The following is a 15288-nucleotide window of genomic DNA, read 5'->3' as shown; positions in this document are numbered from 1 at the left end:
TTTGCCGATTTTTTTTTTTTTTTTTTTTTTTTTTTGGCGTTGCTTTGCAGTAAGAAAGCGTTCTTTTCGCAGGCTGCTAGCCCAGGTCTGCTTCTGTCCAGTGATGCGCCCTGAGCTCCATTAGTTATCTCTGAATTTTCCCATAAGCCTTCAGGCTGTGTCAATTACAGCGCTTAGTCCATCCGCCCTCATCCGCATCATCATCATCATCAACACACAGCCTGAGCAGTCTAGCCTGAGTAAATGCCCCAAGAGTCATATATGAAATAATTAACAATAGAAACCTTACAAGTTATATACACAGATAAGCCACAACATTAAAACTACCTGCCTAATATTATGTAGGTCTCCCTCGTGCCACCGAAACAGCGCCAACCCGCATCTCAGAATAGCATTCTGAGATGATATTCTCCTCACTACAATTGTAAAGAGCGGTTATCTGAGTTACCGCAGACTTTGTCAGTTTGAACCAGTCTGGCCATTCTCCGGTGACCTCTCTCATCAACAAGGCATTTTCGTCTGCTCACTGGATGTTTTTTGTTTTTGGCACCATTCTGAGTTAATTCTAGAGATTGTTGTGTGTGAAAATCCCAGGAGATCAGCAGTTACAGAAATGCTCAAACCAGCCCATCTGGCACCAACAATCATCCATGCGATTATCTAATCAGCCAATCGTGTGGCAGCAGTGCATAAAATCATGCAGATACAGGTCAGGAGCTTCAGTTAATGTTCACATCAACCATCAGAATGGGGAAAAAAATGTGATCTCAGTGATTTGGACCATGGCATGATTGTTGGTGCCAGATGGGCTGGTTTGAGTATTTCTGTAACTGCTGATCTCCTGGGATTTTCACACACAACAGTCTCAAGAAGTTACTCCAAATGGTGCCAAAAACAAAAAACATCCAGTGAGCGGCAGTTATGTGGACGGAAAGGCCTTGTTGATGACAGAGGTCAACAGAGAATGGCCAGACTGGTTCGAACTTACAAAGTCTATGGTAGCTCAGGTAACCGCTCTGTACAATTGTGGTGAGAAGAATAGCATCTCAGAATGCTATTCTTAGATGCTGGTTGATGCTGTTTTGGCTGCACAAGGGGGACCTACACAATATTTGGCAGGTGGTTTTAATGTTGTGTACGTTGTGTACTGAACAACTAACAAGATAGGCAACTCAAATACTCTAATTCAGTTGGGAATACTGTAAATAGTAGCTAATTGTAATTGTTTATCATCAATTCTTTTGTAAATAGCATCTATGAATATGCCTTAGAGATACAGCATGCTAGTAGGCTAATTGTGTATTTATTTATTAAATCATTTGAACATTATTGTTTAAACAATAGAAGAATTCTTTTTTTCTGCAAATCGATGATGTTTTTCCTCTCCCTCTAATTCAACAGCGGGGGTCACAAATCAGTAACGGCTACATTTGACATTTCATGGATCATGTTTCTCCACCAAGTTCAAGTAAATTTCCATAAGCACTTAGACTACTACATTAAACTGAGACCTTATACTGAGCCCAGCCATGATGGGACTTAATTAGCCCAGCAATAGGCAGTTGATTAGATTTGTGTCAGGAAACTATTATCAGAATTTTGTAGAGGAATTGAATTGTCATTTTTTTCCTGACTGGACAGGCAGCTCTAAGAAGCTATGTAATGAAAACGTAATGCAGTGACGTGAGGTGATTGTGGCTTATATTTCGGTAAGGAAACTGGAGCTTGATATACTGTATGATATCGTTACGGGGGCAACATGTACACTCACTGGCCACTTTAATAGGTACACCTGTACATCTGCTTATTCATGCAATTATCTAAACAGCCAATCATGTGGCAGCAGTGTAATGTATAAAATTACACAGATATGGGTCAGGAGCTTCAGTTAATGTTCATATCAACCATCAGAATTGCGGGAAAATGTGATTGCGATTTCGACCGTGGCATGATTGTTGGTGCTAGATGGGCTGGTAACTGCGGATCTCCTGGGATTTTCATGCACAACAGTCTATAGAGTGTAAAGAGAATGGTGCAAAAAACAAAAAATATTCAGCGAACGGCAGTTCTGTGGGCGAAAACGGCTTGTTAATGACAGAGGTCAGAGGAGAATTGCCAGACTGGTCCAAGCTGACAGAAAGGTGACAGTAACCCAAATAAACACGTGTTACAACAGTGCAATGTAGAAAAGCATTTCTGAACCCACAACACGTTGAACATTGAGGCGGATGGGGTACCAATACTGTCAGCTTAGAACAGGAAACTGAGGCTGCAGTGGACACAGGCTCACCAAAACTGAACAGTAGACGATTGAAAAAACATCACCTGGTATGACAAATCTGGATTTCTGCTGAGGTACACAAATGGTAGGCCCACTGCAGCCTCAGTTTTCTGTTCCTGGCTGACAGAAGTGGAACCCGAAGTGGTAGACAATCCGCCTCAAGGTTCAACATGTTGTGCATTCTGAGATGCTATTCTTCTCACTACAATTGTACAGAGTGGTTGTCCGAGTTACCGTTGTCTTTTGTCAGTTCAAACCAGTCTGGCCATTCTCCACTGACCTCTCTCATCATCAAGCTGTTCTTGTCCACAGGACTACTGCTCACTGATTGTTTTGTTTTTTTCGTGCTATTCTCTTTACAATCTAGAGACTGTTGCACGTGAAAATCCCAGGAGATCAGCAGTTACAGAAATATTCAAACCAGCCCGTCTGGCACCAACAATCATGCCACGGTTGAAATCACTGAGATCACGTTTTTGTTTTCCCCATTCTGATGGTTGATTAACTGAAGTTCCTGACCCATATCTGCATGATTTTATACATTACACTGCTGCCACACGATTGGCTGATTAGATAATTGCAAGAATAAGTAGATGTACAAGTGTACCTGATACAGTGGCCGGTTAGTGTACAATAGATATATTTCCCCTACTGCAAAAAATACTGATACCTTTCCATAACTTTATACAAAATTTTATGCAGAGTTCTTGGTATTGTTGGCCAGTGCACCTTTACATCAGCGGCCAAACTGTGCATATCCTTAAAAATTCAGTTCAGCTGTATTGTTTGCTATATTTTCTGGCTTAAGCCAAAGCTCTGCATTGTGACTGGATGCAGTAAAGTGTGTTTATCCATAAAATCTGACATTCATTATTTTCATTTGAGTGATCTAATGAATGACTTTTAATGATTCTAATATCTAATATGCAACCAATGCCACTTTAAAAATACCTTATTTGGAATTTTGATATTGTTAAAAAATATATATTGAGAACTCAGAAATTCAACTCTAGAATTTCAAAACATAATTTAAACTTGTCAAAGTTTTTTTTTTTTTTTTTTTTACTTTATAAGGGAATTTTTGTTTTCCTAACCATATAAAACACACTGCATACCATGTATGGCAAACACTTCAATTAAATCAATTAAATGAATTATTAGCTGAACAATTATGAATATTACCTATAAAATTAACATCAAACTCTGTAAATGATGCTCAATACATCCTATGTTTTATATAAGTGGACAGTCCAAATAATTGATTATTTACATCACGGAAGATTTTCATGTAATTTTGGTTTCAAGTTTTTGAGTTGGTGGCAGTGTATTCTTCCAAAATAAATAAATAAACAAATAAATAAATAATAATAAAATCCAAAAGCTGATTGCAGCTTTTAGTACAGAAGCCACTTCATATTTGCTTAACATTCAACAATAATTAATCTTAGCAAATGAATGTGTCAGACTAGCAATAAGTCTGCATATATATATATATATATATATATATATATATATATATATATATATATATATATATATATATATATATATATTAAATATTCATTTTCAGAAATAAAAAAAAAAAAACAGATTTTGAATATCCCCACATTTTGAATATCTAGGACATTTTTGTCACTTGCTCCTTGCTCATTTATTACCACTTATGACCCTGACCTGTACCTTGTGTTTTCTTCCAAAAATGCAAAAAAGCAGAAGTAATATGTATGGATACAATGTAAGTTATACTCAAAAGATCCTAAGATCCTGAATAAGTGCTATTTGTGATAAGAACTCACTTTTTTAGTATGAAAAAGAAAGATATTATAACAAATTAAATATGTACAATACTTTGTTTTCCTTTATTCTACACCAAAAGATAATATAACAAATTAAATATGTACAATACCTTGTTTTCCTTTACACCAAAACAATCACATCCAGTATAAAGAATTCCATTGCTTGAGGCTAGCCATTATGATTTTTACACCAGAAGGAAAAAGTTCAACCATGTTTACAATAATGTAGTCCTTAGGCAAATGCATCCCATTTTTGTTACAGTCTAGAATAGTCCTATTTATGCATTTAAACTACTGAAGCACATTATGTCTGAATTACCATTAATAATTATATGTAGCGTAAAATCAAATATATGACACAGCTATTACAATTTAACAGCTTTATTTAGCATATGTATATCCATCTTCTAATTGGCTAGTCCAAATAGATGAAATTACAGAGAAATCTGAGATATTGTTTAAACAATGGGCATTTGCAAGTAATTGCTTGATATTTTAATAAACTGAAATTGCAGTTGTTTTGTTTGTAACCTTAATATGTGAAATCTGTGCCAGTTATATAAGTGTAAGTTTAACTCAGCTTTTTCTCTGTCTTTGTCTCTAAATTTTTCTTTCTCTACCACCATCATCAGACTTTCAGATAGAACTCCAGCTACTCCAGAGCAGCAGCAGTGTCAAAGAGTAGATCAGCACAAGCACCACGTAAATGCGGAAGAGGACCTTATCCACTTTTAAGCACAGCTCCAGCCAGTAAGACTGTGAACTGCCCTCACTGTCCTCCTCCTGAAGGTATAGTTTGAGAGACACCACCTCCTGTAGGATTTTCTCCAGTGGAGAGTCACTATTTGGAACATCTGTCAGGGAGAACAGGTCTGTCTCTGAAGAAAGATCAAACTCGTAGCCTGAAAGCATTATAGAGAGAACACAAGTATTCAGCCATTTAGAAGAAGGTAGTGTAGCCCTGTATAGTGTTGTAGACGGTTGTATAAGCTATCCAAAAAAAGCAGATTGTGTGCTCATCCATTTTTTTGTCTAATAATAATAAGTGGAAAACAAGTGTTTGTCAAGGCAAACTTTGATGTTGGCTTGAAAAAGCCTTGTCTAAAAGTTAAAAAACTGTTAAATATGGCTTGAAGTTTGAAGGTTATCTAAGCCTTATGTAGTTTGAAGTCTGATATATCTATACAGCATTAAAGGGTTTGTTCACCCAAAAACGAATACTTACTTTCTGATCTACAGAAGAAATAAGGTCATATGAGTTTGGAACATTATGGTGAGTAAATGATGACAGAATTTACATTTTGGGGTGAACTTACCCTTTAAAGGAATGTTCCGGGTTCAATACAAGTTAAGATCAGTCGACAACATTTGTGGCATAATGTTGATTACCACAAAAATTAGTGTCCCTCCTTTTCTTTAAAAAAAGCACAAATCTAGGTTTCAGTGAGGCACTTACAATGAAAGTGAATGGGGCCAATTTTTGGAGGGTTTAAACATAGAAATGTGAAGCTTATAATTTTATAAAAGCACTTGCATGAATTCTTCTGTTAAAACTTGTGTATTATTTGAGCTGTAAAATTGTTTAAATTGTCATTTTTACAGTCCTTTTAGTGTTTTAGGGATTGTTGGCATTACATCATCATGGTAACAAAGTTGTAAAATTGGCAATAGCTTTACAGGTTAGTAAGTCAGATCAGCATGAAGTACTGTGCTTAGTTTAGTGGACGTTCCTTAGAAAAAGCTGGAATTTTTCAATGGAAGTCAAATAGAATTTGGGAGAATATTTTATTGTCAGTTAAGGAAAAACCGTAAGTCTGATCTGTTAGAAAAGACATAGTAGACTAAGTCAGAACAGGTTAAAGGACTGTGCCAATTTTGGTGGATGCAGCTTGAAGGCTCTAACAGGAGTTATATTGAAAACGATTTTGAAAAAACCCTAACCATAATTAATTAGTCAAGCCAGCATAGAAATTTGTTTAAGGATAACAAATAGATAGTATTCTCTCTCCTACCCCCTGACTGATCCACATCATCCAGTGTCTTCATTGAAGTGAACACACTGTCAATAAAGCTCTGGTCGGTCGAGCCGTATTTGTCCAGTAAGCAGGCAGATATGGACATCTCCTTGACTTCTCTCTCACTGTAATGCAAAAGCTTCACCACGAAAATGGACTTTGCCAAACTGATCACCAGAAGTGCCATACAGACAGCAAAGAAAGCCCCTGTGACAAAACAAGCGAGACATTGTTGTTACTACCCACTAGAGTGTCATGAATAGGTGGACATAAGTTCTGACTGTACAATACCAATGAGGGGTGTTTTAATGGCTGTAGCAGGGATTTCATCCATCAGATTGACTCTGACTACAGTGTAGCCCAGGAGAATGCTGGTCTTGAAAGTGATGCGTGTTCCACTGTTCGGAGGCAAATAGAAGCTGATGACATCCACAACCATGAGGAAGATACTTGGGATGAGCAGACCTACCACGTAGAGTAGGGGGCGTCTGCGGATCAACATCTTCAGAGAGGCAACAAGACTCGGGTGAAACACTCGCTCAGGGTGATATTAATTACATAATCCTTATTCAGAGTTGCACCATATTTAATTTTAATTGACGGGAATTAAATTGAGGCTGTGATAGGTTTAAAGGAATATTCCGGGTTTAATACAAGTTAGGTAATTCGGCAGCATGTGTGGCATTATGCTGATTACCACAAAATTGAATTTCAACTTGTCCCTCATTTTCTTTAAAAAAAAAAAAAAAAAAAAAAAAAAGCAAAACTGGCAGTACAGTGAGGCACTTACAATGGAAGTGAATAGAACCAATACGAAAACGTTAAAATACTCGCTGTTTCAAAAGTATGGCCATAAACAATATTTGTGTTAACATGATTTTACTGTGATAAAATTGCTTACTAACCTTTTTTGTGTACAGATATATCCAATTTTAAAACTCTGTTGCCATGATGACGTAACGCAGTAAACCCTAAATCGACCGTAAAAACAGTGATTTAAAAATTTTTTCAACTCAAATAATACATAAGTGCTTTTATAAAATTATAAGCTTCATATTTCTGCCTTTAAACCTTCCAAAAATTGGCACCATTCACTTCCATTGTAAGTGCCTCACTGAAACCTCGATTTTTGCTTTTTTTAAAGAAAAAAAGTCCAAATTAATTTTTATGGTGGTGAACATTATGTCGATTGAGCTTAACTTGTTTTGAATTTGGAATATTCGTTTAAGCTGCATCCAAATTTGTGAACTGTCAGTGTATGTACTGCAATTTTGTAAGTAAGTACTTCTCGGCCGTTAAAAAGTATGTACTTTAGGTATGCAGGTGGGTAGTACAGTATGAATACTTTTCCGGATATACTTCATATGGGAACGTGGGCATTGTCTCGTGACCCAAATATATGATGTAGTAACAACAACCACAGAAATACTCTGGGTTTTTTTTACCACAAGGAACAACTTTCTTGGCATGTATAGCACCTACAGTTGGGCTGCTGGACTTGCGGCTAGTAGGGAAGTATGCATAATCGGACACAGAATTACAGTGTCTTCAATGGCATGCACTGTATAAAGCTGTAAATAGGTCATCTAATTTTCAGTTCGTTTTTTGTCTACTGATATTATTTTGTGAAGATGTATTTTCAATATATTTTGTTAGCTAAATGATCAACACCAATTCAAATAACTGTACAGCCCTTTAAAGAGACTGTAAGTCAGTCTCCACAGCCTCGTTTTCATTCCTGTCTAAAATTAAACATGGCACTACTCTACTAGGTCTATTACTTTCCCCCTTAGAGAAATCTGGTCTCAGAACAGTCCAAAGTGGCTGTGTCAAAAGGGGAAATTACATAACAAGCTTAAGCATTCTCCCCATTTCCTGGATTTGCTAAATCGGTCCTATTTCTCATTCTAGAACTGAAATTGTTTTCCCACACTTCAGCTCTCCCTGAGAACCTATATTTGATTCTTAAGCATCCTAGTCAACCTCACTGCCACAGAGAAAGATAAAAGAGAGCTATTTCCTCCCACTGTCCCTCATTTGGCTCAGGACCATCCATTTCACTCTCCTTGTTTAAGGCTGCTTAAACTTTCACAGTACAACGAAGAGCAATTTCATACCGACTTAAACATGTTCCCCACCCATTTGGCCGATGAGTAAAAACACAAATATGGGATTCCTACAGTAAATGGCTTTGGCAATGAGCCGTGGAGCAAAGGTAATCAAAGTACACAGCCCGTTTCCACGGTGTGCATCTTGCTGGAACAGGGTGGATTGCCCACCAGTTTTGAGCTATTGGCCCATTCCACCTTCAGAACATGGCACTCATTGATCAAATGCCAGAAAGACAGTCTCATTATTGTCATCCATGCTGTGTGCTGTCTGCTGCTAAGCCTCATCTATTAGCATTAGCGTGACTCCGCTAACAGCTATGCAAAGGTTGGAGAAGGGTTGTGACATGTCAGACAACTGTCAATACTTGAGCGTGTCCAGCAGTCTCTTTTGTGCCTAATGTCTTTGTTTATGAAGAAACACAGACAAACTGAGATTATGAATGTGTGTCTTTAATCTGATAAGATAAGACTGGATATTCTTCCCTTTTTGCTGTGTAGGGGAGATAGTAGCAATTGTAAACTTTTACTTACTCTTAAAGTAACTGTATTAATAATGAGAAAGTCTTGATCATAATATCAAATTTAGGTCACACTTTATTTTACATTGTCTGTTACTTTATTTTATTGTGTATTTACATATGTACAAAGTAATATTAATTAACTACATATGCATACTGTGTAACTGTTGTGTACAGCTGCATGTAAATACACATTTTTGTAGTTAAAACTATATTTGTTTAACATGTCAGTTATCCTCTATTTTTGGCAATTCGAGCTGCCATTCAATAACATTTGTTCCCAGTTGAATAAGCTGCAGTATGGAAATACTCACATTAAACTGAATGTGGGCGTAGTCCCTGTCTTCTATTGCCAGTGTCCAGTAGTGAGAAGGGACAGACAGCAACTCCCATTCACCATCATTCATAAACTCTCTTGTATCACTGGCTATTTCCTCAGCAGGCCTCCATAGAGCTAAATCCACTTCACTCACTGTCACACAAACACATCATCAGATCATTGTCTCTGGCACTTATTGCACATTTTACCAGTCCAAATCCAAAGTCTTTTTCCTCATGAAAAAAAAAAAAAAAAATGAATTGCACAAATGAGTGTTTATATCGGCAGGTTTGTGAGGCGATAATTTAAAAATCTGTCAGCTTTTAAAAGATCCTAACCAGCACTGATCAAAAACACACAGTAATTACCACACCTCTCATTATACGGAGGCCAGCCTTCTTGTGAAGGAGTGAAAGCACACGCTGTGTATGTGTGAGTAATTTACCTGAGTGTAGCCAGCTGCGAAAGGTCAGAGTGCAGTTCTGCTTGTCAAAGGGAAAGGCATAAATCTCCAGGTGACAGGCTGAGACCACCTGGATGGGTCTGTAGTTTTTTACTGTTCCTGAGCAGTTGACATAAACATATGGGATGACCGGGGATTTGCCAACATCCACACTGGAGAGAGAGGAACAGATGTGATGCAATGAGAGTATAACTCAACAAAATATAGCCATGCACTATTGATCACACTTACTGTATTTTCCTATCTAATAAAAAAGCTTATCCTGTGGGCTGTGACAGCAAACTTTAAATCAAATGCAGCTAGAATATTTTATATGGAGCTAAAACAAGACATATACTTTATTATGTGCATACAATTCGCTTATGATGACATCAGGCACCCAGATGGCGTCAGAGGACAACGATATTTCAGTGATTCCATCAAAATCTTCTGGATCCCACACAAGAAACTCATCTGTCCAAATCTGAAACATTAAATTAACAAGGTTTACTGTTACCACTAATGAGTCCCATGAGAAAGAGTCAGATCTCTCAAATGTTCAGTCTACACTGGATCTCAAATTTCAAACATTGTTAAACATTCAAACATTTAACAATGTTTTTCTTTGTTGGACCTGTTTTTTAGAAAAGTGGTTCTCAAGTTAAGGTTAAATGTGATCTATGAAACCTAAGCATAAAATCTTTGAGGTTTCACCTGACCATTCATTACAATCTGCTTATATAGGCATAGAATGCATGACCATCTTTATGTGGGCACCTATGTATGTAGGGTACAACAGGGCTAAAGGCCCTGCTGGGTAAAAGGCTCCCTTGATTTTCTTACAAAACACTAAATAGCAACAAAAACTACCACAGCACTTTCCTAAACACCTGTTTGTCGCTATACACTGCAACATTGTCCTGATCAATGAGATCTTTGCGTGTGGTATCTAAAGGTTGATTTTGAGACAATTTAATTTTATATGAAAATCCTTGAAATTAACACATTTATTTTGAGACAAACCACTTATGTATCATTTTCAGTTTTTTCAAGGTCATTAAATCCAATAAGAGAAAGGATGGTATTTGGGGTAAAAAGCCAGGGGCTAAAAGCCTCATAAAACACATAGTTTTTTTGTTTTTTTGTGGGGGAAATAGATTTGTTCTGAAAAATTTTCAAAGTGGACTCACATTGACTGAACCAATCACAATGGAGATTGATTTGTTTATAGAATACTAATAAAATGCCAAATTTGTTTGAAATGTACAGGAAATCATGCACCCTTTTCTGAAGTAGTTATTTTAAGTAAGCATTATCTTAATTTGTAACTCAAAAAAAGCAGTGTGCTGTCTTACAATTATTTGCATTTGGTGAGAAATTTTGCATTATGACTATTACACCTACATCTACACAATATCACTATATCACTATATGTAGAATTAAAGTAAAGGTTCAGGTTTAGGTTAAAGGTCAGCTGAGGGTTTCAAGAGGTAACAGTACTTAAATGTTTAAGAAATATTTGTAAAAGTAGCTATCATATGCCATTTGCAGTGCACCATCTGAATAAAGTAGTAATGACACATGCAATCATGCCATTGACTTAATTATGAATTGTAACCAACAGTTAGACAATAGTCAATTGATACCAACTTGGCGATACCAAATGCTGGTGGTGACTTTCTGAGTCTGTCCATCCTGTGAAAAAACATGCATATTTCATTATATTAATTTTCAATGATATAAGAAGCAAACAGACTTTAATTTGATTTTCAGATATATATTCTAACAATTTCATCATATGATCATATAAACAGAAATACTGTATATTGTATCACTCTAAAAATTAAATGTAGAGGTAGCTTCTTACCACATCTAGGACAGACTGGATTATAAGGTCAAGGTAGACGGTAGTTGGCTTGGTCCAGTTTTGGACAGGCCGAACTCCACAATCATATTTGCGGAGCAGTAATCTGGTGAGTTGATTCAGAGCAGATCTCTTTGGTTTCTCTGGAACCAACTCAGCCCGAGGAATAACTGAGGGGAGCAGATGGCAAAATCTAACTTAAATGGGTTAAGATATAATTTACATTTTTATTAACCTGTTTTGCAGCATACAAAATTCAATAACATGAATCGTCCCATAAAGCTTACAGTATAGAATCCACTGAAAGGTTAGGTGGCTTTTAAGACAGTTTTAAAAAGCGTTTAGTTTTATAAACTGTTGCATTTTGAATATTAAATGTTAATGCAAACAACTATAACTGTTTGACTGTATAATTAATACAGTAAGCAAAATTGGACTTACCTGACAGCAACAAAGACAGCAGGAGGACAGGACTCATCCTGCCAGTTAAATTCCAGGTTTTGTTTTAGAAGACAAACTGCAACCTTATCCAAATCACTTTCCACACACCCTTTCCTAGCTTTTAAAATTATACCCTATTACAAAGTGTCTTTTATTAGAGGCAGAATGCCATGAAGCATCAGAATGGTCGTCAAACACGTGACTGCAACAAATGCACAGGAGCAACTTGCTCTCCACTCTAGCAAATTGATTTTCCATTATGATGGTAAGAAGATCTGTGTTTGTGTATAGGATGTGTCCTCTGTCTGCTCAACTCATGGACACTAAGGAGTATAGGGGAGTACTAGAAGATAATGAGTCATCATTCAATCATCTATTATCACTCATACTGAGCATGATTTTGTAATGCTGTTTTTCGAGACAATGAATAAATATATGGGTGAATATGTTAACATGGTCATTGCTATGTGCTTTATAGAGTCTTAATATGCATGTCATGGTAATGACATTCTTTAACAAAAGTCTTTGATAATAATCAAATGCATTATACATATTATTATTATACATTAGCGATTAGTGATATGATAATGCAAAATGCAAGTTTTTTCAACGGGTGTTCTAAAAGACATCCTTTAATTGTTATCATATAGGCAATTCTGTCCAACTGCAGCTAGTCTAGATTTAACAAATATGATATTTGCCCTTTATTAGTACACAGTTATGTTTACCCCACTGAAAAAATCTGTTGAAACCAGTATTTGCTAGTCTCCCATCTTGGTCAGCCTGATCTGTTGGCTGGTTTTAGAGGGGTTTGGGGCACTTTTTAGCTGTCTAAACCAGCTGAGCACCAGCTCGGCTGAGCTGGGAGACCATCTTAAAACAGCTGATACCAACAAACCCACTTAGGTTAGTCTTCACAATTTATTTATTTATTTATTTTGCAGTGTACAAGCCCTTGGGTCCACTGGAAAAAATGTCCATAATTTTAATGGTAAAAGAATGTAAAAATGCTAAAGTAAAAAAAATAATAATAATAATTTAATTGGTTAATGGGTAGTTACCTTAACATATACAGGTATATGGTAAAGATTGATAATATATTTAACAAGACAACACGTAATTTTACGGTAACATATTGTAAAAAAATAAATAAAAATACAAAATAATTTTGATGCAAAAAGTATAATTTTACCTTATTATTAACGGGAAAATGGATCTTAAGTTTTACAAGACATTACAAGTACTTTTTATGGTAAACTATTCTTAAAATGATGGTGAAAAACAATAATCGGGTGTTCCCAGTAGTCCCTGCGTGACCCATCACATTTAATTCTATTTATGTTTCACCTTTTTTTTTATATCAGTTCTGTAAATTGTGGTGTTCTGTGTTATATTTTATGTAGATAGTTAATGTTTATTGTATAGTTTTAGTGTCATGTGTTACCCTGATTGTGTTTGTGTGAGTAACTGTGCACTGTCTCCACATGTGTATTAAATATTGCTCCTAAAAAGGTTGCTCTTGATGAATTTTTAAAGGAAAAGTTCTTCCAAAAATTTAAATTCTCTCATCATTTACTCACCTTCATGCCATCCCAGATGTGTATGACTTTCTTCTGCTGAACACAAACAAAGATTTTTAGAAGAAAAAATCTCAGCTCTGTTGGTCCTCACAGTGCAAGTGAATGGGTACCAAAATTTTTAAGCTCTAAAACGACATAAAGGCAGCATAAAAGTAATCCATAACACTCCAGTTGTTAAATCTATATCTTCAGAAGCAATATGATAAGTGTGGGTGAGAAACAGGTAAATATTTAAGTCCCTTTTTATCATTAATCTCCACTTTCACTTTCACATTCTTCTTCTGTTTTTGGTGATTCAAATTCTTCGTGCATATCGCCACCTGGGCAACTTAAATATTGATCATGCGAACATATGTTGTTCCAGAAGGTTAGTATATTAAGTTTAGATCATTTAACAATACAAACTGTAGCGAACCTTAAAATATATGGGCATCAAATTGAAATCCCGTAAAGCCTGAAACATTGTCACCGTGTTTTTTATGGTAAACATCTGGCAACCACAGCTGCCAGTATTTTTTTTATTATTATTTATTTATTTTTGTTTTTTTACCATATATGTAACAGATTTTTTACAGTAATTGTACAAAAATATATATATTTTTTTTTACAGTGTAGCATGCAACTGAGAAAATATACCAGCAGGTATGCGATATAGGCTTACCTTATACAATATTGATAAAAAGAAACTTATTTTGTGGCACCAAAAAACCTTTTTTATTTGTATCATTTCATATAATTTCTTGATGAAAAATTATAACTTTATCTATGTACCCTTACAAAAGTTGCTACGCTATAACCATCATCACGAGATAGCTAAACAATTTTAAAAATTCTTTCACTGTCTGATGCAGATCCCATGTTAATTTATGGATTTACAGTTGTAGCAACAATAGTACCTGGCGTTTTGGCAGAAGGGTGACATTGGCGGGAAAAATCATACTTTACAACTTTAGTTGTTGGGGGCACAAAACGTTGGTAATATTTTAAGTTTATCATACTGGACGAAACTGTCATCATTAACATGTTCAGGGTTAATAAGATCACCGAGCAGTAGCGGATCCTGGCATAGGCGATATAGGCAGGCACCTAGGGCGGCAACGCTCTGTGGGGTGGCACAACAGGGTACCTGATCGATCGCCCCTGCACAGAGCTCGCAAGATCGCGATGGGAGAAAGGTCCCCCGAATTGTGCCATCACGCCCCTGGCTCGCGAAGGGTGAAAGGTGCCCCAAATCATGCCACCCTGCCCCGAGCTGCAAGATTGCGATGGGAGAGGGGTGCCCCAAATCGTGCCACCCCGCCCCCGCCCCGAGCTTGCAGGATCGCAATGGGAGAAAGGTGCCCCAAATTGTGCCACCCCGCCCCTGGCTCACAATGGGTGAAAGATGCCCCAAATCATGCCACCCTGCCCCGAGTTCACAAGATCATGATGGGAGAGAGGTGCCCCAAATCATGCCACCCCACACAGAGCTCGCAAGATCGGGATGGGGGAAAGGTGCCCCAAGTCGTTCCTGACAGGCTATTCAGCCTAAAAGGCTCTAAATGGTTAGGATTATAGATGTTCATAATGCATTCTTACATTCTGAACAAACATAAGATAACCATAATCAACAGTATAGGTACAACATGACACAGGATGGACTCGGTGGTCTTGAGAAAATAAGTATTAACCATGTGATTGCAGGGCAGATTTGACAAAGTCATTGATGATTTTGCATCAATGAAAACTAGGAGGGGAGGGTTAAATTTGAAATTAGGAATTATGTGTAATAGCACAAGCAGCAATCTGTAAGTAGGGGTAGGGTATGGGAAGTTAAGGGGGGCGCCAAGTCGGATCTCGCCTAGGGCACCAAGACCAAGTAAGCCAGAACCGCCACTGACACCGAGAACGCGTCTTCCTTTTGACGTTTATTGACTGTTTA

General features: G+C 36.9%; 1 protein-coding gene across 1 annotated transcript; it reads right to left on the bottom strand.

Moving 5' to 3' along the window:
• Positions 1-4193: 4193 nt before the first annotated feature.
• htr3b (5-hydroxytryptamine (serotonin) receptor 3B) lies at positions 4194-11824 on the bottom strand. The gene is made up of 9 exons (XM_051677002.1): positions 11788-11824; positions 11350-11516; positions 11133-11177; positions 9857-9966; positions 9486-9655; positions 9036-9193; positions 6384-6594; positions 6090-6299; positions 4194-4979 (listed from the first exon to the last, which is right to left on the bottom strand). Exons 1-9 carry the CDS (start codon positions 11822-11824, stop codon positions 4714-4716), a joined length of 1374 nt encoding a protein of 457 aa, XP_051532962.1. The 3' UTR covers positions 4194-4713.
• Between the last annotated feature and the right edge of the window lie 3464 nt (positions 11825-15288).

This window comes from Myxocyprinus asiaticus, chromosome 38 (assembly GCF_019703515.2).
Source record: "Myxocyprinus asiaticus isolate MX2 ecotype Aquarium Trade chromosome 38, UBuf_Myxa_2, whole genome shotgun sequence".
Lineage (NCBI taxonomy): Eukaryota > Metazoa > Chordata > Actinopteri > Cypriniformes > Catostomidae > Myxocyprinus > Myxocyprinus asiaticus.
This window is presented reverse-complemented; position numbering and strand designations above follow the sequence as displayed.